The 27,472-nt window shown below is 41.7% G+C and overlaps 2 protein-coding genes and 1 long non-coding RNA gene across 10 annotated transcripts; 1 reads left to right on the top strand and 2 right to left on the bottom strand.

Annotated features, from left to right (window-relative positions):
• Positions 1–302: 302 nt before the first annotated feature.
• Positions 303–9,700, bottom strand: exoc1l (exocyst complex component 1 like). The gene is made up of 4 exons (XM_047577727.1): positions 8,321–9,700; positions 2,121–2,297; positions 1,810–1,988; positions 303–1,263 (listed from the first exon to the last, which is right to left on the bottom strand). The coding sequence occupies exons 2-4, from the start codon at positions 2,239–2,241 to the stop codon at positions 994–996; spliced, it is 570 nt and encodes a 189-aa protein (XP_047433683.1). The 5' UTR covers positions 2,242–2,297; positions 8,321–9,700; the 3' UTR covers positions 303–993.
• Positions 7,349–25,998, top strand: clockb (clock circadian regulator b). Of its 8 annotated transcripts, none has more exons than XM_047577720.1 (24): positions 7,349–7,943; positions 9,722–9,812; positions 10,630–10,789; positions 11,310–11,398; positions 11,946–12,005; positions 12,276–12,424; positions 12,919–13,010; positions 13,366–13,455; positions 13,659–13,779; positions 14,041–14,154; positions 14,854–14,972; positions 15,068–15,150; positions 16,460–16,566; positions 16,666–16,813; positions 16,942–17,017; positions 18,751–18,895; positions 19,004–19,107; positions 19,203–19,370; positions 19,498–19,674; positions 20,023–20,223; positions 21,113–21,306; positions 21,448–21,583; positions 22,031–22,168; positions 22,296–25,998. In XM_047577720.1, the coding sequence occupies exons 4-24, from the start codon at positions 11,382–11,384 to the stop codon at positions 22,611–22,613; spliced, it is 2,757 nt and encodes a 918-aa protein (XP_047433676.1). In that variant the 5' UTR covers positions 7,349–7,943; positions 9,722–9,812; positions 10,630–10,789; positions 11,310–11,381; the 3' UTR covers positions 22,614–25,998. The 8 variants fall into 8 exon arrangements, with proteins under 8 accessions (XP_047433676.1, XP_047433674.1, XP_047433679.1 ...); XM_047577718.1 differs by having other exon boundaries at positions 22,028–22,168; XM_047577723.1 differs by having other exon boundaries at positions 7,350–7,943; positions 19,498–19,656; positions 22,028–22,168.
• On the bottom strand, positions 24,623–27,101 carry LOC125003670. Its single transcript, XR_007112260.1, has 2 exons — positions 26,914–27,101; positions 24,623–25,229 (listed from the first exon to the last, which is right to left on the bottom strand). It is a non-coding gene; the product is annotated as an uncharacterized LOC125003670 (long non-coding RNA).
• Positions 27,102–27,472: the final 371 nt, after the last annotated feature.

The raw sequence follows: 27,472 nt of genomic DNA, 5'->3' as shown, positions 1-27,472 counted from the left end.
ACCTGTGGGTGCAAAAGAGAACTACAAGTGGAAGGAAAGGAAAAACTACAACTTGTTGTCCTTTAAAATCATCACATAAATGATGACAATTAATATATGTAACTATCTTATTATAAATGTTTGACACAATTTACCCCTGGCTTGTTTCCTCTTTTATGTTTAATCTTATTATTATTGTTCTACTTGTATACTAGTCTTAGTATACTTTATGTAAATATATATTTTTATAAATAATTTATACATATATAAATTAATAATTTCTATAAATAATAAAAATACAACTTTGAGTTTCTGTCATTTATTGAGAAGAATGACCTTTCATGTGACTTTAGTTACAACATGGAGATCCATATATTTAAGTTGTTGCTTCGGAGCTTTCTGGTGAGTGAGTGAAATAAAAATCTGTGATTTATATTATCACTAGGTGACAAATCATGAATATATCGTCTAAAATAGGGTCCAATAAGTCAATTAATTATTTAAGCATGCAAAATTTACCTTCCTGAATTATATATTTTTTTTAACCCCCTGCGAGTTGCTTCAGCGAAACATACAGGAAATGGTGTTGCTGTTCCACTAAGTTTATTGGCTGATTGAAAATGGAAATAGGGGCATGAGGAATAATGCAGCTGACATTACACATTACAGTACAGCGTAGTTACCAAGCCAATAACACATTATTTGTAGCTTATATTTAAAAGGTTACATGGAAAGAGAGGAATAAATTTTCCGCTTATCACACTAACAGGAGGCTTTAAGTTATGAGTCATTTGAAAATGACGAAAGTGGATTACAGCATTAACAACGGGTAGATTATAAAGTTTACACAGGGATTAATGAAAAAAAGGATATTTAACTGCGGGTAGATCTTCCTCAAAATGTGTCATCGAGCCTCACGCTTACATTTGCTACACGTGTCCTAATTGACACAGAGTAATGCGTACAGACACACACCTTAATTGACACACGCAGAGCCATCACTGGGTCACTGTATTACGCATCCAGGGGCACGGGACACATGGACAGACAAACCAAATTCAAGGCGTAGAAGCATATCTGTGAGATGACAACACAGTCCCCCCTGTTGGAGTAGAAGGTGGTGGGCTTGATGTAAGCACAGTCAAAGTTCCTCAGCGGCAGTGCCCTCTGGCAGTGCTGGTCGCAGAGGGCCACCAGGGCCCGCACTATGGAGTATTTGGCCGAGCAGCTGACAGCCGTCACCGTGCGCACGTTGTCAAAGTGTAGCAGGAAGCAGGGGTCGTCCTGTGGGGGAATAAACAGAAAGGAAATCATTTTGCAGTGTACTGGCATCGATTTTAACCCCTTTCCCACCATTTTTTATTTTTTTTCCCAAAAGCAGCTCATCTCTTGTTAGTCTTTAAGCAAAAAATACACGTACGATGCATTAAAATCAGACGGCAAATGCTTAATTTAAAACTCTCTGAACACAAAAAGATGGCTTTAAACATTCACATCCCAAAAACTGATCATTACATTTTTATATCGATATTAATTAGATACATTTAATACACTGTATTTTTATATTATAAAAGAATTTACAGGGTTATGTGTTTGATTTAGTCATTGACTAAACTGGAATATCAATAGGAACATGAAAAATGAATGAATTACTGTTTAGCAAAAAAATAAAATTAAAAACTTGCTTTCATTCGAGATTTAAGATTTGAGATTCTGTCCGTAAAAGGAGCAAACAGACGACTGTGAATTCCACTCTTATCGACACATAACGTCTGCGTTTACGGGAAACGTGGTCATTAGAAGCGTTAGAAATAAAGTTTGATGAATTACCGCGTCGGGGTCTCGTCCATCAACAAGAGTGAGGTCCTGCAGGCCCCAGATCTCCGTCCTCACGTAGCACTCCTGTATGCTGGAGCGCTTGGTTTGGGATTTCTTGGATCCAGACTTGAGGGCCACCTGAGACATCTGACACTGCACTATTGACAGCTGCACCACTTTGTTTTTCCCAACTGCAGAGGAAACACATTTTCAGGCGTGATTACCAGGTGCCGTGCGGGCAATCGAGATTCAAGATTTTACCCCCGTGGGTGGAGCGGCGCGAGCTGGCCCCCCGGTTGTAAGTCAACAAAAGAGGCGTTTACCCGAGACGCAGAGAAAATGTCTTCCCTCCGTAGGCTCCTCGATCTCGATGAACTCCACCAGCCTCTGTTTCGCAGGTCGGAACAAAACCCTCTGCATCTCTTCCCTCAGGAGGGACGACATCTCGGCCGGAGAGGAGGAGAAGAACTCCACGGAGAGGGCTTCGCGAGATCAGGAAACTGGAGAGTCGGAGCGGACGAGTGAAGCCAAGAATGAGACGTGGAAAAATCGTGACATGAGAGAACCCCTGATATCTACAGCAGCGGTGGGGAGGGCAGGTGGAGACGCTTGCTCCGGCCGGACCGCGTGGATGCATGTGGTCATGGATTGGTTTGCACGAGTGTTAAACGAGTCCACGCACCCACACCCACACTCAGATTTAATGATCCATGTTAATCTGTGATTGAAGCACTACTTTCATGCCAATTGGGAATAAGTAGAGAGTGGGCAATTAAAGAGAGGCCTCTTCATCATTTCACGTTTTTATTGGTGCAATTAAGGCCCATTATGATGTCACAAATGTTTCCTGCAAATATGGATTTCACTCTTCTCTTTGTATTCTTTTTTTTTTTTTTTTTTAAAGCTAGAAGTGTCTCTGACGCAAAACACGGATATGCTTTTTGAGGTCGGTTGTGGTCTAATGTTCAGTGCACACACACACACGCACACGCGCAGACTCTTTGTTTCTTTTCGTGGTCTTTCTGTCTCTGTTGCACTCACCCACATATAGCCATTGATACATAATGTGGCACGGAGCCCGACGTTTGTCTGTGATTAAACGGTTGTTGTGTGGGAAAAGGATGTCCCACAGCACTCTGCATGGTTTCCATTACCCTGTAGAAATGCAATATCTGAGAATAGGTACGAGTGGGATGAAGCACTTATATGAGGAGTTGGGAGGGGAGGAGGGGGGTAAGCTTATTTTGGGGATCGCTCCGTGAGATCATTTACTGTGTCCGCCGACAGAAACGAAGACCCTAATGTCAAGCATTTGAGTTTGAATCTTAAGTTCAAACCTGGGGGAGAGGCTCGTGCGGGACGACTTGTTCCAAAAGTAGAACCGCCCGAGAACGAAAGAACCGGAGCGGAGCGCTGATTCGATTTGCCGGCAGGAAAGAGTGTGGCTCCATTGGATTTGTCACATTTGTGAAAACAAAGACGGGTCGTTCCACTGCTAAGTGCTTTATAGTTGTTGTTGTTGATGGTTTTTGTGGGTGTTCACTTGAAAGGCTTTCTGTCTCGGAGATGGAAAGATGAGCGGATGGGCAGGAAGGAGGAAGGATAGGAGACGTGCAAGTGTTGAATCTTATGAATAACACATGAGCTTTGTTGTACTTACTTATCATCTCATCATCATTGTTTGTTCTACACATTTAACGTCTTTTATTTGCAAAAACACATAGATGTGGGCTGTTTTATTGTTGTTGTTTTTTTTTGCCATGATGCTGGAATCCACAAGAACAAGTGCGGCAGCGACTTCTTGTTTTTTGTTAAATGCAAACATAATTAGTTGTTGTCTTTTGTTAATCTCACCCATACTGTGCGGTTAACCCATCCATTCATTCACACAGGGGTGAGCACACATGTGGTGGCCACGGGGGAGCAGTTTGATTGGGGGGGTGTTAAGGTTGCTCGCTTAGGCAGTGGATGTGGAATTGATTCAACCCAAATTTGCTCCTCTAACCTATTCCACAGACCCCCCACACCTGCGTCTAACAAAGTACGATGGACGAAATGTATTTATTTGTGTCTATTGTTGTCACCCTTTGCAGTTTGACGGAAACGCAGGTGAGCAGCAACGGGGAAACCATTAAAATAATACAAGAGTTGCTGTTGTTACAAGGCAGGGCGCGGGGCTGCGTGATTAAAAAGCATGAACCGACACGTGTGAAATAAAGTCAGAAGAACCCTCGAGAAACCACGATCCAAAAAGAGAACCGAGAGTGACGGCAGGGAAGGAGAGCGAAGGGTGCAAACGGAGTTCACACGGAGGAAGGGGAGTGACGTCAGGAGCGCGAGGCAGATAGGAAGCGCAGCGCTGAGATAATGAGTCCAAACAGGAGGGGCGAACTAATGAGGCTGCCGCTGTTACAGAGCAACGATGAACTACGAGCGAGCGTCAGATGTTTAATGCACCAGCCCAAGAATAGAAAGTGCGCCTTGCACGAAAACACGAGAACATTAAAAGTGCCTCCAAGGGGCTGCCGGTTAAATTTAAAACACGTTCTTCTTTGGGCTCGGTCAAACACTGCATCGATTGAAAGGCTGCTCGTTGCAAAAACAACAGCGTGGAACTTTATTTCGGGATTAAAGTGTGATAACTTATTCCCGCATGTTGATTCAGGGTAATATAAGTCAGAGCGATGATAAGTTTATCACGGAGGTGAGCTGTGTGCCACTATTTATGACAGGATATGTATTTAGCAGTGAGTCATAAGAGGAAATGCAGCCTAATTTACAGCAGGCATTTTCGTGACGTGGCGCCAGGCTAGTAAACAGTGTCTAAAGCAAGCAATGTTTTATAGTTCGCAACGTTTCAGGGCTCTTGTTTGATATATTCCATGATTTAAAGTGCCGTGCCCTCCCGCTAATGTAACACGACTGTAACAGCCTACGAGTAAACATGCAGTTACCGGGAGCTATTAAGCTACTTTTGTTGTTTTAAAATCTGAATTTGAGGCGGCACATCTAATTGGTGTTTATGAACGCTGTCCTTTCAATCGATTTTTATGTAGATGTTTTTCACTTTTCTGTATTGGCAGCCGTGTAAACTTTTTACTCGGCCAAGATGAGACACCTCATCTGTTCTGAAATAATCGATAGTCTGTCTTGATAAAGCAGTGGTCCATTATTTAAAGTGTGCGTGGCTATAAATGCAAACACTATGCACCGATCAGCCATGACATTATGACTATCTGCCCCTATCCCCTGTCCCTCGAAAAACAGTTGTGACTCAACAGAGAATGGACATGGGCCTCCTGAGGGTGTCCTGTGGTGTCTGGCAACAGGATGTTGTTAGTGAGGGTTGAGGGGCGGGGCCTCCAGATTGTTTGGGATCTAGTGAATGTGGAGGCCAGGTAAACACCTTGTGCTCTTCTTTTTTGAGTTGTTCCTAAACCGTTTTTGTGTGTGTTTCTGTATCAGGCTGCTGCCATCAAGGAGTGTCATTACTATGGGGTGTCTGGTCTGGTCTAGGTGGGTGCTACATGTCCAAGTAACATCCACACCAATGCCAGGTCCAAACATTTCTCAGTAAAACACTGAATTATCACAAGATGTGTCATGTTAGGGGGGGGGGGGGGGGATCTGGGTCCTGTGGGGTGAGGGGAGGGGCCTCTGTGCCCCAAATACTTGGATCAGTTTGAGATCTAGGGAATTTTGGAGGTCAGGTCAATACTTTGTGCTGTTTTCGCATGATTTTTTGAGTTGTTCTTAAACTGTTTTTGTGTGTGTCTGTGTCTATGTCAGGCTGCATCTTGCCGAAGATGGCTGCAGTCATCAAATAGTGTCATTGCTATGGGATGGGGGTGTCTGGTCTGATCTAGGTGGGTGGTACATGTCTGAGTAACATCCACAAAACCAGATCCAAAAGTTTTCCCGGCAGAACGTCTTCTCTTGTCAGGGGTCATAATGTTCTGGCTGATCGGTGTATGTATTAACTGTTTTTTTTTGCAGCGTTTCCTTGCGTAATAATTCTGTATTTACCTCGAAACTGGTTGTAAACATCACTTACCAAGGTATGTTTGTAATATTCTCAGTGTGTGTCAGAAAAGTAGTCATTAAAAAAAGACACCAGATTGTTTTGGAGAAACCGTGAGCTCATTTATAAATCAACAAGGAAATTAAGTTTCTAATGTCAAAATGAGCTTTGTTAAGAAATCTGGGGAACCTCGACACAGTAAACGCGCAACGTCACAGGTTGTGGAGCTTGTGATTGGACGTCGATAAAAAAAAGGGGGGAAACCCTCCCACCCCCTCTCGCCATCAGGCAGGGCCATCCCTACCCTGCTCTGCACCCTCCTGGCCACCATCCAGTGTCACATCCTCGGTCCATTCACTGCAACCTCAACTGCATTTACAGTCAGCATGATGTCATCATGTTAATAATGCAGATTAATCTTTTTTTTTTTTTTTTTTTTTTTTTTTTAGTGTCATAAGAAGTTAAAGCTGCAGTATTCATAAAACAGTCTTGTATAAAATACGAATAAACTGGATTATTTTTCTTTCTTTATTCTCTTCTATTCATTTTTATTTTTATTTTATTTATTCATATTGTGGGGGGGGGGGGGGGGGGGGGGCCAATGCCAGGTCCAAACATTTCTCAGTAAAACACTGAATTATCACAAGATGTGTCATGTTAGGGGGGGGGGGGGGGGATCTGGGTCCTGTGGGGTGAGGGGAGGGGCCTCTGTGCCCCACAAATACTTGGATCAGTTTGAGATCTAGGGAATTTGGAGATCAGGTCAATACTTTATGCTGTTTTCGCATGATTTTTTGAGTTGTTCTTAAACTGTTTTTGTGTGTGTCTGTGTCTATGTCAGGCTGCATCTTGCCGAAGATGGCTGCAGTCATCAAATAGTGTCATTGCTATGGGGTGGGGGGTGTCTGGTCTGATCTAGGTGGGTGGTACATGTCTAAGTAACATCAACAAAACCAGATCCAAAAGTTTCCCGGCAGAACGTCTTCTCTTGTCAGGGGTCATAATGTTCTGGCTGATCGGTGTATGTATTAACTGTGTTTTTTGCAGCGTTTCCTTGCGTAATAATTCTGTATTTACCTCGAAACTGGTTGTAAACATCACTTACCAAGGTATGTTTGTAATATTCTCAGTGTGTGTCAGAAAAGTAGTCATTAAAAAAAGACACCCAGATTGTTTTGGAGAAACCGTGAGCTCATTTATAAATCAACAAGGAAATTAAGTTTCTAATGTCAAAATGAGCTTTGTTAAGAAATCTGGGGAACCTCGACACAGTAAACGCGCAACGTCACAGGTTGTGGAGCTTGTGATTGGACGTCGATAAAAAAAAGGGGGGAAACCCTCCCACCCCCTCTCGCCATCAGGCAGGGCCATCCCTACCCTGCTCTGCACCCTCCTGGCCACCATCCAGTGTCACATCCTCGGTCCATTCACTGCAACCTCAACTGCATTTACAGTCAGCATGATGTCATCATGTTAATAATGCAGATTAATCTTTTTTTTTTTTTTTTTAGTGTCATAAGAAGTTAAAGCTGCAGTATTCATAAAACAGTCTTGTATAAAATACGAATAAACTGGATTATTTTTCTTTCTTTATTCTCTTCTATTCATTTTTATTTTTATTTTATTTATTCATATTGTGCGCATCACAAACACCGAGGCAGATTCCTTATATGTACAAACACACTGGGCAATAAAGTCTCTTCCGATTCTGATTATTTATGGCTGCTACTACTCTGCAAAGCGCTCTCCTTCATGAAACAGCTCATCCTTTATTTTTATTATTATTTTTTATTATAAACTTTAAAAATTAAACCCCTGACTACCGGAAAAGCCACACATTTAAAAAAAAAAAAAAAAAAGTCCCCCACGTAATTTGACGATCACTCAGCGATTCCCTCTGTTTCCTACTGTACTGGGAGAAGTGGAGCGCCACTACCGTCGCTATTGCGCATGACTGTACGTCGCGATATGAACTCGGCCTCCTGTTTTTCTCCCAACACGGAGTCCTCCTGCCCCCCCACCCCCTCCCTCCCACCTCACCACCGCCGCCACCACCTCCACCACCACCTCGATGCAACGCTCAAGCAGGCAAAAACACGCCGACTACCACCGATTATTCGCTAAGGTAAGTGGATTATTTTATGTTTTGTTTTTTGTTTTTTTTTCCCCCCCCACAAAACGCGCACGCGAAGCCGGCGACGATCGGAACCTCTCGTGATATGTAAGCGCAGCCGCCGCGGTTTGTAAGCGGTGTTTAATTTTTTTAATTTTTTTTTTCGGTATTATTTATTTTTTTTTTATTTTAGCGTGCGGAAGCGCCGGAGTGCAGCGCAGGCTTCGGGACTGTTTCCGCACGCTTGAGGGAGAGCAAGGCCCAGTGACCCACATTCAGAGCAGCCACTGTGTGTCTATGTGTGTGAGTGGGCGCGCGCGTGCGCGCATCTTCCCTTGTGTGTATGTGTGTGTGTGTGTATGTGTGTGAGTGAGTGAGTGTGTACATACATCTGCCGCGAAAAATGTTTCCACCATCGTTGCTTTTGGACATTTTCTACACCGCCGAGGTTCGTGCCCTTTTTTTTTTTATCGGCTTCTCGCGGAGACGTTTTGCCGTCTCCCTCTCCTCGCTCGCTCGCTCGCGGAGACTCTGATGCTCGCTTTTCTCGCGGTGTTTGAGGGATTTCGTTATTATTATTTTTTTTTATCTTCTCTCTCTCTTTACAGATTTATTTTTCCCTCTTTCGATGTCAGTTGTTTGCGTGACAGCTCCGGGACTCGGCGTCAGACAGCTCTCGCCGTGAAAGACTGGTTTTTACTTTATTTTTTTTTTTTTTTTAGCGTACACGAAAGGCGCTGCCTGCTGCCCCATAAGTGTGTCATTCAATGTTTGTGAGAGTAGAGAGGAGGAAACGGGGGGCCAGTAAGAGCATTAAATCTCTGGGTTAAATCAAATGGCCAGTTTTCGGTAGCCAGCTTAGTTAGCCTGCTAGCTTAGCCGCACGGACTGCTTCATTTCGGTTGTATAAGTAACACCTGTGGCACTAAAAAACGTATAGTATATGTTATCTTTACAGCCATTCCGCCATATTGTGAGTACATGAGTGTGTGTGTGTTCATTGGCAGCGGCGTATGTATTCCTTCATCGCCCAATGGAGAAGCTCTGTCAAATGAGGCTCAACCACTTATTGCCCATCAGGAATGCGCTCCTATAGGTCAGCATCCCAAATTAGAGCCCCCGGGGCAGTATGGACTCTTTAAGATGGTTCAATAATGTATGGATATGTAATGCAAGACTCGAGAGTTAACCCATAGGTTTTTGTTGTGGCTACTACTTTGACCTTTGGCTGCGTTCAGTGACATCTCGGAGCTCAGTGCTCTTGCCTTTCGTTGAGATTCGGTCGGTGGTCCGTTGACCGACTGATGGCACCACTTGTTTGAGGCCTGCTCCTCATGTCCTCGTGTTTGTTTTGGTCTGACGCGGTGCTAAAATGTAATTTAAACGCATGATTTCCGAGGCGCATACGCCAACATTTGCCTGTGGCTCATTTCAATGTGAATTTTGCACGTTTAGATCATTGAGCATACGAGAAAACAAAAAAATATGTGTGTTTTGTTTTGGTAGTATTATATTTGGTAAGTTTTATTTGACTAAATGCATAATTGACGCTGGCATCTGTTTGAATATTTCACTGTTTGTCTCTGAGGACAGGTGAATGACCATATTTACATTTTACACCCTTAAGGAAACGCATAACAGTAATAGTTTCCTTCATTTTCCTTTTTGTACTTGTGGCAGCCAGCATATTTTAAGTCCTCGCTGGCCTCTAGAATTTGCATGCATGGTAAACCGTGAATGCAGTCCCCATGGTAAGCTTGTGCGTGCGTCTGGGTTTTTTTGTATTGCAGGTGAGGTGTGGCTTACACATGACGATTCCTCAGTGCCTGGAAGGCTAGGATCTATAACGGCTAGTTTTACCTTCAAGAATCATTCCAGAGAGTAAGTAAACATTTCAGAAGTGCTAATATTGTAAACCTGACACAGTTAACCTTGTTGCATTAATATATGTCACCTGTTCAGTTCCAAGGCCTTCATTCACACAGTAAATTCCATTTATTATTAAGTAATTTCTTTGGTATTAACATATTTGTAGGAAAATAGGTGGTATTCATTTTAGCCAGCTGTCATTATTTTTGCCGTAAGGGCCACGATTTGTCAAGTTCACACACTGTGAAATTACGAATTATATTCACTCACTAGTCAAAGAAGTAGGGGCACTCGTGGAAACACATTCATTCTAATAAAACCGTCCTGCATGACTGCAATAGTGTTCGGTTTATGTTGAAATAGTGTCTGAAAAGTTGTTATTCAGCTGTTTTGATCGTTTTGGAGGTTGTAGTCTGTGGAGCTGTTAAACTGGATTTAACTCAACGCGATTTGTCAGTGTTATTTAGTCCACCGACTAAAATGGGGTTGGCAAAATAATAATAGAAACACATGTCGGTACAAAACAATACAGTTCAATAGCACAATAAGCGACAGCCTCCAAAATGAAAACACAGTTGAATCAATAGCTCTCTGTTATTCATTTTTTTAAACAAATATTGAATACCATAGCCTCCATGAAGCTACGATTTATTGCTATTTGTTGTTAGCAGTGTACTTAATGATATGATGCACACCACATATACATATATGTATCACAAGGCGATAAATTAGCTGGATGGGGTTGTTGATGTGAAGTAAACATGACCAGACCTAGTGTTCAGGCTGGTGCGTCCCCATGACCACAGTTTTCCACTCTTTCCTCCCGCAGGTTTTATTGGCCACCATGTCTTTTCCGTGGTCTGGTGCCCTTGTGTGACCCCAATGACCTCAACACCACTTTTGACCTCAGAGTCGGCCTTGACCCCAACACCCTTTGTGCGACCCCTGAGAAAAGACGTCTACTGACCGTGCACGTGCGCTGCAGTGGGGTGAGAAGTGACTACACGCAGTATTTCCTTCATACGCTTAAATATACTTTAAAATGCGTCTTGTTTTCCGCTTTGCTTGTGCAGCCTGGTCTTTGTAGTTGTTTTTCAAGTGTGTATCTTTCCTGTGATAGGTTGCAACATAGTTTTTGCTGTTTTCCTGATCACAAATCCTTTAATTAGTGTTGGATTAAGATACAGCAGCACAAACGCGTTCACGAAAGCATACATAAATACTTGGTTTTGTTGCATGTATCACCGAGAATTATCCATATCAGTTTTACAGTTGTAATGTCTGATTTGCCAAGATTATTTGTTTGTACATTAGCACACGTGTTAAAATAAAAGCTACTAATTAAGGGTCGGAAGTTGGAACCATCTACATCTTAATTGACAGACTATTGACACTGTTATCGGTCTCTTACCTCAGTATATTTGGTGATGGACCACTTGCATGTTTTTAGTCAGTTCATACACTTAATATTAGTTAAGCTAATACGTTACCTGTTGTTTGTCTCTCCAGGTGGTCTTCCAAATGCCTACCTCACGCTTAAAGAACAAATCACTGCAGCCACAGCCCTGATCAGCAGCCACCATGACATCAAGTATAGGGTATGCTGCCACATACACACACACACACACACGCAACACAAAAATAGACAATGCATTAAGGTGTCACGCATACTTGTCTATATGTGAAAAGCGTCCATGTTGGTAAAACCATTAAGCCAGATTTTTCAGTGCAACAGATTCCAATATCTATGTCTCAATAATATTTCTGTTCCTCTTCAGGGGATAAAAGACGAGTCACATTCGAGAATTTAATATTTGTAGTTCGAATTCGATGCCCTTTGACTCGCATTAATTAAAACATAGGCAAGACCACACCCTGCTAGACAAAAGCGTTTTACCTCCTTGGCAAGCAAAACACATTCCTTCACCCACTCTCCCTGACTCACTTGTTTTCTCTGTGACCCAAAAATAAACCTGCTGCTGCACCGTAGGAATCCTCTCATTAGCCAGGATCCGTCATTAGCTAATATTAACAATGCGTATCCACTTTTAGGCTGCCCAGTAAACGTGCGCACGCAGGAAGGCGTAAAGTAAGGTGGAAGTGAACTCTGAAGGTGTGTTAACAGCTTTGTTGCTCCTCCTTCAGGGATGATTGTAGCATCTTTGATGGGTTGATGGAAGAAGATGAGAAGGACAAAGCAAAACGGTAAGACCGATGAACTACGCTAATCCAAAGGTTTAGGCTTTTATGTTCCTTAAAACTTTAACAACGCATTAATTAAAGATGAGTATGAGTACATTTTTAGCTCTTGTACTGTATTGGAGAAGTGTTAACATATGACATCAACAGTCGTCTTAACTTTTAACATGTATGGGATCATGTCAGATAACATCTGCTGATTGATTCTTGACAAAAACTATGTGACGAATATTAATAACTATTCATGCATTTTATTTTATTTTTTTGGATTTCTAGCGTGTCCCGTAACAAGTCGGAGAAGAAACGGAGAGACCAGTTCAATGTCCTCATCAAGGAACTCGGCACAATGTTGCCCGGCAACACCAGGAAGATGGACAAGTCCACCATCCTGCAGAAAAGCATTGACTTCTTGTGTAAACACAAAGGTTTGGGCTTTCTTCCATCCTCACTATTATTTCCTGTGTTGACAGTGAGCACCTGAATGAATGGATGTTTCTCGCTCTATATTTAGGTTTGTCTTTCATTTCGCTGCGCGCTGTTATCGCGTTTTATTTACCGTCGCTGGAGCTTGATAAACATGTTTTCACGAAAGACCAATTGTAAAGTTCTCTTTTAATTAATTTTGATTAATGATTGATTTTTATGCAATTATTTTACATATCACACTCTCTTAATTGCCGCTGCATGTATTCCAAGTCATCACACCTTTTATTATCGCTGTCAAACCGCCCCTGCACTCTGTTATCTACACTTGTGTTTAACTGTCTTGTTTTCACGCTGGGCCTTGTACTCTGTAACCAGTTGTATATCCCAGGTCCCTTTTATTTTAGGTGTTGTTAACCTGACCAGGTTTCTTCGAAAGGCCTTTTATTTTGCTGCGTTAAAGTTCTAATGATATTCTCTCTCTCTCTTTCATCAGAAATCTCTGCCCAGTCGGAGTCGAGTGAGATCAGGCAGGACTGGAAGCCTCCATTTCTTAGCAATGAGGAATTCACCCAGCTCATGCTGGAGGTCAGAAACCTCTCCTGCGTTTTTACACTCTGCTCACGTTAGTCCACTGTTATAATAACGCTGTAGTCGGTTTCTTATATTGACACTGGCTCAACAAACATGTGGCAATTCAATATTTGTGTATAGATGCCATTGCTTCTATATTGTTTGTTATCTTATTATTTATCTTTTACACAGCCCACTCTTTGTTCTTGTTACTTTTCTGCCCCATGTATTCTGTTGCCCCATTAAGGGACAAATAAAAGGTTTTTCTATCTGTGATCTAAGTCAAACTCATGATAGACTTTTTTTTTTTTTAACTTATTCTCTGCTGTCAAACAACATTTTAATCTGCTTTGTTTCCTTTACTCCACAGGCTCTTGATGGATTCTTTATAGCAATAATGACTGATGGAAACATCCTCTACGTCTCTGAGAGCGTCACCTCATTACTAGAGCACCTGCCGGTGAGTAACAATGATTCCCTCTCCCTGTTTACAGTATTAGTCATGCACTGAATTGTAGAACAAGTTTTAACCAGATTTATTTTGTGTGTGTGGCCCTGATTAAACATGTCGGGATGACCCGTTTATACTGAAAAGGGTTTGGCTCTTTCTTCTGATGTGTGTTTTTGTGTGTTTTTGTTGTTTTTTTTTTTTTTTTTTGGCAGGCGGACCTGGTGGACCAGAACCTGTTGAACTTCCTGCCAGTTGGGGAACACACAGATGTGTACAAGGCTCTGTCCACACACCCCACAGACACAGAGAGCCTTAACTCTGACTACTTGAAGAGTGAGTAACACCCAGTCATTTTTACACCATGTTTCCTGCATTTTTCAAACGATGAAGTAATACTGAAGGGCTTCTGTACTTAGGCGTTAACAACAAAAAAAAATAAACCAAACACGGACCTATTTATAAAGATAGTTAAGCTAAATGTAAAGTTGCACATTTAAATTTTCCCTTCATTGAATTTTTCCCATTTAGCATTTTGAAGTTTTCTCTGGATCCTGCAATAACTGTATTTTTTTTTTCATTTGCTTTTGTCTCCAGCTAAGAATCACATGGAGTTCTGCTGTCACATACTGCGAGGGGCCATCGACCCCAAAGAACCCCCCGTTTATGAATACGTTAAATTCATTGGCAACTTCAAGTCCCTCAATAACGGTATGTTGTGACATTTGAAAGCAGCCAGAAGTTATCAAGAGCTCTGACTCTGTTGAGACTTTTAAGAAGCAGCTCTAGACCCATCTCTATTCCTTAGCCTTCAGTAGCATTTGATCTTGTGTTCATTTATTTTTCTGGTCACTAATAGCTTTTCAGTTTGTGATACATCCATGTTGATCTATATTTCGCATGTTTTATACGACATGTTGAATGTGAAGCGCTTTGGTGCAAATGCTCTTTGCTTATAAGGTGTATAAATATAAATGTAAACAATATAAACGAAATAAACTTTAACATGTGCCGCACACATCACATATTTATCATTATTATTTATTTGTGCAATTTTGGGGACAAGCATGCATGTTTACATTATGTCTCTATGATTTTCAGCCATTGAATATCTAAAAAAAAAATATATATATCTTTCTAAACAGTTGAAACAGTGACTTGTAGAGTCCAGTTTCCTTTCATTTATAGGTTGACCAACACAAAGTGTCATTGACTTTTATGCTTTGATAAACAACTATTTATAGGACCTTGTGTTTGGGTTATAAAGTCGAGGATGCAAATGCTGTATTTGCTAAATGCCGTCAATAATGTACTAACTATGGAAATGGTAATTTCATGCCCTACTTTCAGAGCCATGCAATATATTCTTCAACTTACCCGTGTAAACAACTCTGCTCTCTGTTTTTTCAGTTCCCAACGTGACGAGGAATGGTCTGGCAGGGGTGTTACAGCGATCGCTACAACCTGCCTTCGATGACCAAGTGTGCTTCGTAGCCACTGTGCGACTGGCCAAACCTCAGTTTATCAAGGTAATGATAAAAACATGCACTCACCTGTGCAATAAGACAAAACACAATATACTACGATCTACTCTAAATCTTGATTTTGCTTTTTATGTTAATAGGAAATGTGTACAGTGGAGGAGCCCAATGAAGAATTCACCTCAAGGCACAGTCTAGAATGGAAATTCCTTTTCTTAGACCATAGGTAAACACACCGACACACACATTTGATTTTATATTGCTCCTTTAAGCGGCCATTATGTTTTGTCGGATCTGCTTTTCAGGCGCCTGATTCTCTAAACATGTTTTTCTGGTGACGGATTAGGGAGGCTCTGTCTGACCATTGCTGGATCTTTCTGAAACCAATAACATCCACTCCCATTTAATGTTATGATTGGCTAACTAATGGTGATGTGACAGAAGAGCCGGGTTTGAACTTCTCTTGCTCTTATTATTCATTGCTGATAACTATTTCGACGATTTGTTTTGCTTTTCTTGTGGAGTCGTTCACATGAAACTCATCAAGTCTTTCGTGAACATATGGTAAAATCATGCAGAGCGGCCTGCACCGTAACAACCTGACATGATTTAAATCGCCTTGCGAAATCTGCAAAGAATGGATCCAATATAAGCATGTTGCATGCTGAGCAAGCACACACCCTGCGAAAAGTTTTCACCTCAAGACCAGGGTGTAATACACACACACTACATTTGCATGCACAGCTTAATCAAGCTATGCTCTAAATTCGACTTTCTGAACGCGGTCATTGTTCAGGTTAACATGCAGCATGTCCTCCTCCACACTAGGTGGCGATATGTGGGTTGTCAGCGGGTTAATACAGCCCCCTTTTCAGTCGACCTATTACGTCATATAATAAACGAGTCGTTCATGTGGCAGACCAGCATTTTAAACAACAGCCAGATGGATAATAGCTTTTTTTAATCTCGTACATAATGTGTGCGCTACTTGTGGTGCATATAAGATGGCGCTATCGCTCTCTCTGTTTACCTTCTTCTTATGTGACCTGCGTTTGGATGTTTTTGTTGTGGGGTCATATGCCAGTGCAGCAGTTTGTGGACCATGCACACACACATGCTGTCTAGTTAAAGTCTGATTAAGGCGTATACATGCCGGAGAAAATTGACTCCAATTGCATTATCTGGACCATCTTAATCGGATAAGGAAAACTCTGATTTTAGTCTGAATAACATGTTTACATGCACTTAAGTTCCCCAGTTAAAACCAGATTAAAGCAATAATTAGTTTTTTTTTTCACGTGCATATAAACGTACAGAGCGGTTTAAACTGTCTTGGTTTTATAGATACTGATTCTCTATAGTCATACATGCGAAATCTTCAAGTAATGGATCCAATAGAAGCATGTTACATGTTGAACAAGCACAACCTGCTAAATGTTTTCGCCTCCAGACCAGCGTGTATTACGCACTGATTCAGTGCAAGTGTAGCTGTCTTCAGTCCAACTGAACGTGACAATGTCTTTTCCTCTTTTCAGAGCACCGCCAATCATAGGCTACCTGCCTTTCGAGGTTCTGGGAACATCGGGGTACGACTACTACCACGTAGACGACCTGGAGACGCTAGCCAAATGTCATGAACAACGTAAGGGGCCCCACATTTTCTCACATTCAGTCCAGATTCTTTTCGCTGGAGTCTTTCTCAGATTGTAACGTCTTCGCTTTTCCCCCGCCTCCTGCTCAGTGATGCAGTACGGTAAAGGGAAGTCATGCTACTACCGCTTCCTGACTAAAGGTCAACAGTGGATCTGGCTGCAGACCCACTACTACATCACCTATCATCAGTGGAACTCTCGACCTGAGTTTATTGTCTGCACACACACAGTAGTCAGGTACAGTCTGCTGAATGCTGCCCCTCCCTCCATCCCCCAAACATTCCTTCTATTGCTCTAATGTGCATCATTTCCTTAATTCTTCGCTGATATCCCTAAACCTGTTTGTTTATTTAAAAAAAATGCAGCTATGCAGAGGTGAGGGCAGAACAGCGTCGAGAGCTGGGCATCGAGGAGGCCAATCCAGATGTCAGCGCAGATAAGGTGAGAGATAACTTCCTAGAAATGGTAACACGTTGTTTATAACGTTTGGTAGATGGACGAAAGGGACTACATAATAAAAAATGTTGTGGGATGAATTTATTAAAATTAGGAATTTATTTAGCACATAAAATATATGTTCAGCCATATGTCAAAGTAATTAATGACAAATGATCTCATTCAGTGGGAAGTCAAAAGCCCTTTTCTCCGTGTTATACATTAACTTTTCTCAGTGAGTTCCTACTGCGCATTAACTTTTCTCTTTCATTACAAATGTGACAGACTGACTCAGTCTCATCGATGTTATCTCAGTGAATGGGGCTTTTCTTTTGGGCACGGGTCATCAATAACGTTAGGAAGAGAACAACATACAGTTGAAACCAGAAGTTTACATACACAGTGTAAAAAGACACATAAAACGTTTTACAGACTAAACTTCTCCTGTTTTAGGTCAGTTAGAACCACACATAATACCAACGTTATTCTGCTAAATGCCACAATAATGAGAGAGAGAGAATATTTCATAAGATTTTTTTTTTTTATTATTACTTTATTTGAAATCAAAAGTTAACATACATATCCTGAGTATTTGGTAGCATTGACTTTAAACTATGTGACTTGGGTTAAATGTTTTGGGTTTCCTGCAGGAATTCTGGTCCATGCCTCCTGACAGAAATGGGGTAACTCAGCCTCGCTTGCACACACCCTTTTCATATCTGCACACAAATTTTCTGTGGGATTGAGATCGGGGCTTTGTGAAACTTTGATTTTGTTGTCCTTAAGCCGCTGTGTAACTTCTTGGGCCGTATGTTTAGTATCATTGTCCATTTGAAGGACCCCTTTGTGCCCAGGCTTTAACTTTCTGGCTGATGTCTTGAGGTGTCGCTTCAGTATTTCCACATAATGTTCTTTCCTCGTGACGGCGTCTGTTTTATGAAGTGCACCAGTCCCTCCTGTGGCAAAACAGCCCCACAACATGATGCTACCACCTCCGTACTTCACAGTTGGGATGGTGTTCTCAGTCTTACAAGCTTCCCCCCTTTTTCCTCCAAATGTAACAGTAAACAGTTCCAGTTTAGTTTCATCAAACCACAGGACATGTCTCCAGAAATTAAAGTCTTTGTCCCTGTGTGCATTTGCAAACTGCCGCTGACGCAGACCAAACCAACTCTGGGACACAGAACCCATGATGGCTGGACATTCCCATGGTGTCTATACTTGCGTATAATTGTTTGAACGGATGAACGTGGCCTAAAAATACATCCACATCCACATAATACATCTAATTTGCTCAAATGTTGTCAGTTAACCTATCAGAAGCTTCCAAATCGATGACATCATCATGTGGGCGGTCCCTCATTGTTTAAAGACATAGTAATCTTTGTGTACAGAAATTTCTGACTTCAAAGAAAATAATAATGAAGGAAATTCTCTCTCATTATTGTGACATTTAGCAAATACAAATAATTTTGTTAATCCTAACTGACCTAAAACAGGAGAAGTTTAGTCTGTTTTCACTTCAGACAGTGTGGAAAAAAGTTTTGTGTCTTTTTTACAACTTCTGGTTTCAACTGTATAATCAATCAATATCAGAACAGCATAAATTAAGGCTAGTGGTTATTCACAAGTTGCCTTTTTGTATGTGCATGTAATAGTTATTAGTATTTACTGCTAAGAAAGCTTTTATACTTGCTTCATACTCGGATGTTTTTAATTCGTTTCTTTTTACTCTTTAGAGCCAAGATTCTGGTTCAGAGTCGCAGCTCAATACGTCCAGCCTGAAGGAGGCTCTGGAGCGATTCGACCACAGCCGAACGCCCTCCACCTCCTCACGGAGTTCCCGCAAGTCCTCCTCACATGTCTCTGACAACACTTGCACTTGTAAGGACAAACGATGACGACTAAGCCTTGCAGCGTGACGCTATGATAAAGTCAGCCGTGTCTGAATTAGACTGTTGCTCATGACTGTTTTATTTTGTTTTTCTGCAGCAACAGCATCCAAGCTACACATGGACACGGCCACGCCTCCCCGGCAGTCGCTGGCCTCCACCATGGAGATGTCCTCACAGCGTCGCTCATCCATCAGCAGCCAGGTGAGACGCGATCGACCACTCAAACTTAAAAGGATACATGTCATAAAACGGACATCGGACGCTAAAAGCTTTTATGTTTTTGTGGTTATTTGCAGTCCATGAGCTCCCAAACAACAGGACAGAGTGTAAATCCAAGCATGATCAGTCAACAGCAGCAACAGCAACAGCAGCAACAACAACAACAACAACAACAACAACAGCAGCAGCAGCAACAGCAGCAGCAACAACAACAACCAACACAGCAACTCCAGACAAATGTACAGGTGAGCACAGTGGTCACTTGTAGCGGAGCTGAAATGATTTGTTCAGTAATTGCAGGTTAATATTCTAACTCATTTGTATTTTTGTGTAAGTACACATTTCATTCATTTTTCTCTTTTTTACCGACAGCCCGTGATGGAGTTCACAGCGCAGGTTAATGCCATGCAGCACCTAAAGGAGCAGCTAGAACAGAGGACCAGGATGATCCAGGCCAACATCCAACGGCAGCAGGATGAGCTCAGACACATCCAAGACCAGCTCCAGAGGGTCCAGGGACAGGGCATACAGGTAGACACAAACATGCAGGTATATTCCATAATGTGTAGCGTAGACCTCTCTGACAAATAGGTGTTTAATTTAGAAGAATCTTTTTATTTGAATGCCCTTTTTTTTTGTTAAATGTCCAGTTTGCTTTGTCATCTCCTGCTATATTGTACCTGACCTGACCTAGATCAGGACTTCAATCATACATTATGTATGATTTATTATTTTTTTTGTTATATTCAGAGAAAATGGCAACAATAGACCACCACTGCCTGAATGTCCCTCTATGAAAACATATTGAGTTTTGGGCAAACGAATGTAGAAATGTAAATTCTTGCTGTGTAAATGTAGACCACTGTGTCTGACATGTGACGTGTCCTGCCCGTCTAGATGTTGCTGCAGCAGCAGGGTGGAACGATGAACGTGCAGCTCCCTCAAGTGGGGTCAGTTCAGCAAACGAATACTTTGACCAATCAGGTCCAGCAGGCGACGATTAACCCCGTCCATTCAGGAACTCAGCAGCTCACCATCCAGCAGCAGGCTCCGCCCCCTCAGCAGAGCCTACAGCAGCAGACCAATACCCTCACACAGGTGCGACACAGAGAAAAGGCACACGAACGGGCTGTGATGAGAGTTGGTTGAATGGGAAAGTTCGAATCGGATGTAATTGTCTTTTTAAGTTGGATTTCATTGCTGCAGTTTGCTCTTTAATCTCAGGGAAATCGGCCACAGTTTGCTAAAGGGTTCAACAATAAGTACAATACTCTACATTCAAGGTGATTTGCCTACACAAATCTTGTGTGAAACTTGGTCATTGTCGGGTCACATTTACATGGAGGATTTCACAAGTGACACAGACTCAGTGTGATGGAGGATATGCATTGACGTCACTGCCCCCCGGGGGCCGCTCCCGCTGAGGGGCAAAAACACGGTGAAATGAAGCAGTAAACACAGCGAGACCAGGGAAAATGTGGATTATCAGATCAAGTTAAGGACGATTGCACTCGACAGTGATCCATACGAACTAGTATGGATTTGGAAAAGTGGAATCACACTGCAGCTCTCCTTTTTTTTTTTCGTTAATTTTACAATTTAGACACTGTTAAAGTCTATGATTCAAACTAATGCTGCTAATCTGAGCGGCCGTAACCGTAGAGACTTTTGCTTACTGTGATGTCACGTGCATATACTCTACACTGTGAAGCTGAGATGTTTACATCTCATTGAGATGACAGGAAGAGCCAAAGGGCTTTGTTTTTGACGCTTTGATCATGTGAGGATTCACATAGTGAGTCTGATGTCACGGTCACAATACTCGTAAAACCCCCCATGGGTGTGAGTCATCGGTGTTAAAGGTGCTGGAGTTTCAGTTTCAGCCATTTCTCAGTTTTAAGCTATGTTCAAATGTTGACATATTCTGCTGAGTGTTTTATTTGAGAAAGAAATAACCTCATACCCTCCCCTCATCGACCCTCTGTAGCCTCAACGTCAGCCCCAGCAACCTCCCCAGGCTCAGCCCCAGGTCCAGGGCTCTGTATCCGCTCCCTTATACAACACGATGATGATTTCCCAGCCAGGACAGCCCAACGTGCTGCAGATCAGCACCAGCCTGCCACAGAACAACACGCAACAGGGCACAACCGTGGCCACCTTCACGCAGGACCGACAGATTCGGTAAGAAGACACCAATCAAACCTGTACAAGTGAAATACTAGGAACACTTTTTTTCATGACCTGCCTGTTTCATAAGTAGATTTGAGACACGGACACTAATGTAGCTCCCCCGTTCTTGTCTGTTTTTCTATTTTTCACCAGATTTCCAGCAGGGCAGCAGCTGGTGACCAAGCTAGTGACGGCTCCCATGCACGCCTGCGGTGCAGTCATGGTGCCCACCTCCATGTTCATGGCGGGGCAGGTGGTCACCGCGTACAACCCCTTCGCCGGCCAGCAGGTAAACACACAGCAATGTGGAAAACTAAATGTCCGATCTGGGCTATTTTGAATATAGACTATATAAAAATTACCATGTAACTTTTGCCTGAGCATTTCAAATAACACACATTTTATGGTAAATGTAAATCTGGAATATAAATGAAAATGATACAGTGAGCCGTTAATTCTGCATCTAATTAATACAGCAATATTCATAGGTCCTTAAGTGGTTAACATTAATTAAGATATTTCAGATAAATCTCTTTAAATTAAGACATCACTTAAACTTTATAAAATCATTGAAATCTAAAGACGACTAAAACAGACAGACACTTGTAGCCTATTTGTCAAAAAAAACATGTTTTTTGCATTGCAAATATAGTATGAAAGTGTTTTTGTTCCTTTATCTGATTGTATTTCTTAATTTTGTTTGTTTGTTTGCACACACACTGTGTCACCTAAGCAGGGGGGGCAGACGCAGACCCTGACTCTACAACCGGCCCAACCAACCCAAGGTCAGGCTGACGGTCAAAACCAGACGACTGTAGTGGCACAGAACAGCCAGCAGGGGCAGCAGCAACAACAGCAGTTCCTACAGGTACAGGTAACATCTGCATTTAGCATATTATAATTATCATTATTATTATTATTGTGTTTTATTCTGATTTATTGATAGAATGTCTTTATTTTCTAATGATCTTGAATTGTTTTTGTTTTTTTTTTGTTACCAGGGCCCTCGTCTTCTTCATAGTAACCAGTCTACCCAGCTGATTCTGCAGGCAGCTTTCCCACTCCAACAGCAGGGCACATTCACCCAGGCCACACATCAACAGCAACCCCAGCAACAACAGCAACAACAACAGCAACAACAACAGCAGCAACAACAACAGCAACAACAACAACAACAGCAGCAGCAGCAGCAGCAACAAAGGCAACAGCAACAATCTCACCACCAGAGGCACCAGCAGCAGCTGAAACCACAGCCCCAGAAACAGCAGAAAACCCAGACGTCGCACAGGACTGACAGCGTCAGTAGCCAACCGCAGTGAGGTCTGGAGCGAAAATGTGAGAAACGCCGCCTGGGGAATATATTTCATTTTTTTTTTTTTTTTTTTAAGGAATTGCTGCAAACATTTGTTTTGGTTGTGTGCGGCTGTCACAAACTTCCTTTTCCTCAAAATCGCTGCCCTCCCTTCCTCCGTCGGACACAAATGATTTATAGGAAAGAGGAAAGTCTGTGAGACCATGAGGAACTCACCAAAGACTGTCGCCATGGCAACTGGATGGATTTAAATTCCCCTTTTCCCTCATCAGTGCTCCGATCTCCAAGGAGACCTGGAAAAAAAAAAAAATAAATCCGAAAACACCTTATCGCCACGGTAACGACGGACTCTTTTTGTTTTGTTTTGTTTTTTTTGAAGGTGTGTTAAAGTGGACTGACCATGTACAGATTTCCTGTATGATAAAAAAAAACAACAACAACAAACAAACTTGTAAATATCCAATATAGCCTAACAGAAAAACAGAAATGTAGTATTTTATATGATTGCATGGAACGAATAACTGTGTAAGCTTTTATTAGTCGCTTTTGAAAAATGGATTTTTACTTTGTTCAAGTGTTTTTTTCGGGTCAAAGATGAAGCAACGCGTCGCTGTCTTAGACCTCCCCACCCCGCCCCTTCTCACAAGAAAAAAAGAAGAAGAAGAAGAAGAAGAAGAAGAAGTCCAGGTCGAGGCTTTAAAGTTCTGTCAGTGTGTCTGAAAAAAAATGACTGGGCTTGGGTTTTGTTTTTTTTTTTGTGTAAGTTGTGTTTTTAAACACTGTCTCTGAGACAAACATGGCTCTTTTAACTTACAAATTATGTTCGACAAGAAACTAGATCACAGTTTAACTGAATTATTTGCAGGATGATCACTGTACGTATAACGGGTTTAGTGATTCCAAGTGCCAATAACATAGTTGTTTTTTTTTTTTTTTTTATTTTGAGCAGACTATTCAAAGGCAAAGGTATATATTTTCCAACAAGATATTACCCCTAATAATGTTCATGCGTGTGTATATAGTAGGGATTATTTTTTAACAGTCAGAGAGCCCTATACGTAACAAAACAGTATATCCTCAACCTCCTGAAACTTTAGCACTTAATGTGGTTGTGTACAGTAAATCACTGTCGAGACCTAGTTGTTTGTAATCTGTGGTGTGACTCGTGAGCTAACGTTCGTTTTTGAGAATACAATCTTCGTGTGCATGAGTGAGTACGTTTGTTAACCTGTGCGTGCGTGCGTGCGCGTCTGTTTGTCCGTCGCCCCTCGTGTCTTACAATAATCGACTTAGTAAGGGTTTGAAGTTGCTGGATGGTACTTGTATTCTCAGGAATGTGGAAAGTTTTTTTTGCTTCTGCCTCAGTCTGGAACCAGACCAGGAAGGATTAGACAGTGATGCTGCACAGACCAGAGGAAGAGTTGTCATAAAGGGTGTGGTGACTGAATTAAAATTGACCTAGATAACTTTGGAGCCTTCCTTGATTCCTTATCAGAACAAAGGTGGATTGGGAAGCCTCCAAAGAGAGGGGTAAAAAAAAAAAAAAATATCCAGCTTTCTAAAGGGAGTCGTTGAGATGCAGTAGAGCAGGAAAATCTAGAGAACCCGCTTAGCTTGGAGTAGACGGGCTTTGCTGTACCGGCCGACCTGCGTCGCTACTAACTTAATCTCATGGTCTTCTGTATCATCGGTGTTTCGTCCTTCTTTCTCTTCCTAGGCCTCAGAAACCCTCATGCAGTTCAGTTAACTCGTCTCTCAGTTCTTAGAACGGCAGTTAAAAAAACCAGGGCCGAGCCAAGATCCGTTTTAAAAAAAAACAACAAGAAAAACCAGAAATGTATCTGGGCTCGGCCCTCGTACCTCGGTGATAAGCCATATCAAACAGAAAAGCCTTGGTTTTAAAGGAAGTGTAACTGTTGGCAAAGGAGCATTGCGAATGTGTTGTGTTGTTTTCGGACTGTAGTAAAGACCGTGTGTGTGTGTGTGTGTGAGTGAGTGAGTGGGTGGGTGGGTGTGTGTGTGTGTGTGTGAACCTAGTATCTCCTTTCCTTAATCCTACTTCTTGTATCACTCGGGGGGTCAGCGTTGGTGTCCCCTGGCGATAGCCAATCAGTTCTCGCGTTGCAGTATAAAGAAATAATTGTAATTTACAAGAAACGTCCTGTCGGGTTGAGCTCAGTATTGTGCAAGTCCCGAGGGCGGGACGGCTCAGCTCGATTATATGTGTGTGTGTGTGTGTGTGTGTGCGAGAGAGTTTTTGTGCATGTTAAATTTTACTGTAACCCATTATATTTTCATATGGAAATAGAGGCGTGACTGGAAAATGATGCAGAGCATTGGTCACCCCGTCAGGCTATAAAGGAGAAAAAAAAAAAAAAGGTTATTGTTTTACAGTTGACGGCTAAACAGTAACGACTCATCATACTAACCCTCGGAGATAAGCTAAATGTAAATTAAATAACCATTTGTGCATCCAAGCAGGGCTGAATCCTCCCGACTTTGTCCACAAAGGAAGGAAGAGTAGAGGCATTTCACAGCGAGGGTCTATTTGAACCAGGTCTTCCACCCATCACATAGCCAACGTAGATCATCCATAGACTAGTTTGTGTTTAGGGTGTTCACTCTAAGAAAAAAAAAAAAGAGCAAAAAGGTAGTGGTATTATGTTTGTAGCGTGTTTCACTGATACCCAGCCCAAAGAATGTAAAGGTGTTTTTTAAAAGAGACAAATGGATGTTGTAACTGTTAATTATAGAGGAGAAAAACTCTGGACAGGCTTTGTGATGAAGGAACAGGAGCGGTGTGAAAGATTTATTCTCGTGGCAGGAATCCTCTGAAATTCAACCTCATTCACTGACTTTGTGTCGTAACGTAACCTCTGAATGTTTCATCTTTACAAACTGCATCGGTTCGTTTTTTTTTTTTTGTTCCCGCCGCTGTGTGTTTCAACAACATCTGGTAGGAGTTTGAAAAGCTACTGAAAGCTGAGGTGTAGGATATTTGATATGGGACGCCACTGACAAGACAGCACCCCTCCCCCCCCCCACCACCCCTTTACCTTCCACACAGATCACCTTTCCACCACACACACAGTTTGGTTCTGAAAAAGTCCTAATTCTAGTATAATACTGTACACATACACAAAGCTAAGAACACCAGTATTCTGTGTAAAATGGTGCTATGCTTTACCTGTACTGTATCTATGTATATCCCTTATTCTGCTCTTGAACTGTGCTCCTTTATCTACCCCCCCAGGTCAAATGGTATAATAATCAATATTTTGAAAGCAGAAATGTTTGCTATTATTATTCTAATAATCCCTCCTATCCCCCCACTCTTGGTCAATTTGAAAATAATAATAATAATAAAAAAAAACAAAACAAAACAAAAAAAACAGTTGCAAATATTAAACGTGACGTCTGCTGCGGTTTTCTTTTGTGCTGGTGGTGTTGATTAGACGTGACTGGACAAATACTGACTTAGCAGAGCGTGCTGCAAGCGTGTCTGTGTGTGTGTGTGTATGTAAGTGTGTAACATCTATTTCATCTAACATCTATTGTCTGCATTTCCTCCTACTCTGGCTCTAGTGCCATCTAAAAGAATGGTACCATGCTAAGCTGACATGACAAGCAACATAGTTCCTGATCCTGTGTAAAAAAAAAAACACCAGCCAAAATCTGATCTGATCTGGCCGCGGCGTGAATCTGCAATTGGTGAAAATTACATATAAGACTGCAATTCTTATTTTAATGAAAATATCTGATAACTACCTAATTTGTCCACTCTTTTACTACAAGAAATTCACAGAACACTGAGAACTGAGGCTAAACAGCAGCAACATGGCACTTATTTGTCTTCATTATTTCTGGAAGGATTAGTTTATTAAATGTAAACATTCTCCTGATGGAGGGTATGGACGTGACGTCACCACCAGAGGAGTCTCCATGGTTACGGCCGCCGAGTGGCAAAAAGTGACGGTTGAACATGGAGATTAGCAGCATTTAGTTTGAATCATAGGATTTAATAGCGTCTAAATTGTAAAACTAATTAACAAAACATGCAGAGCTGTTGTGAGACTGACTGAGCCAACAGATCTGAGAAGCAGTGAGAGATATATATATATATTTTTTTACAGGTATCTCCGACTGTCAAAGAAAAGAGAAGTAAATGGATCGCTGCATTATGAAGAAACAACTGGAATCCAGGAACCGAAACTTGGGTGTTGTGGTTCACATTTACTGTCAGCTAATGTTAATTTATGCTGTATCTTTTTTTTTTCTTTTTCTTTTTTTTTTTGATGAAGTCATACCTTAAGTTGCTTCTTATTGAGTTACGTCCTGGAGGGCTGTCAGATGAGTTTCTCGATGTTGTTGTTTTGGCGTAACGTTAGTTACGGCCCACAGTTAACTATTTCAGTTCCAACAATAAATTACAATAAAACACACACACACACACATATATATATATGTAGCTAATATTACTTCTCAGTAAAACTCTTAGCATTAGCATCTTTTATTTAGCTACATTTATCATAAGTGAAATGACCTAAAACCAACTTAAACTAACCGAAATTGACGCTAATCCACTTTTCCAAATCAATGCTGGTTGGTATGGAACATTGTCAAGTCCGATTGTCCTTAATTTGATCTGTTATTCCACATTTTTCCCGGTCTCGCTGTATTTACTGACACATTTCAATATGTTTTTACAACTCAGGGGGGCGTGGCTCCGGGCGGAAGTGACGTCAATGCACACCCTCTATTTTCTTCGTTCTTTGCACTAAAACAAATGGGAAAAAAAGAAACGGTAGCAAGTTCTCCATGTGTTAAATTACTGCATGTCAAAGCATCAGCATCAGTGTGTGTGTG

The sequence above is a fragment of the Mugil cephalus genome, chromosome 2, assembly GCF_022458985.1.
Source record: "Mugil cephalus isolate CIBA_MC_2020 chromosome 2, CIBA_Mcephalus_1.1, whole genome shotgun sequence".
NCBI classification, from domain to species: Eukaryota; Metazoa; Chordata; class Actinopteri; order Mugiliformes; family Mugilidae; genus Mugil; species Mugil cephalus.
The sequence above is the reverse complement of the archived record's forward strand: the minus strand, read 5'-3'. Positions and strand labels throughout refer to the sequence as shown.

What these genes read in the sequence shown, in the direction of transcription:
- exoc1l (XM_047577727.1), bottom strand. Translation starts at nt 2,241, where the DNA reads ATGTCGTCCCTCCTGAGGGAAGAGATGCAGAGGGTTTTGTTCCGACCT. An exon ending in ACATTTTCTCTGCGTCTCGG is followed by an intron (nt 1,989 to 2,120) that starts GTAAACGCCTCT and finishes TTTCCTCTGCAG; the next exon opens with TTGGGAAAAACAAAGTGGTG. An exon ending in ATGGACGAGACCCCGACGCG is followed by an intron (nt 1,264 to 1,809) that starts GTAATTCATCAA and finishes ATTCCCCCACAG; the next exon opens with GACGACCCCTGCTTCCTGCT.
- clockb (XM_047577718.1), top strand. An exon ending in AGCCAAATGTCATGAACAAC is followed by an intron (nt 16,567 to 16,665) that starts GTAAGGGGCCCC and finishes CCTCCTGCTCAG; the next exon opens with TGATGCAGTACGGTAAAGGG. An exon ending in AGGTAGACACAAACATGCAG is followed by an intron (nt 19,675 to 20,022) that starts GTATATTCCATA and finishes CTGCCCGTCTAG; the next exon opens with ATGTTGCTGCAGCAGCAGGG.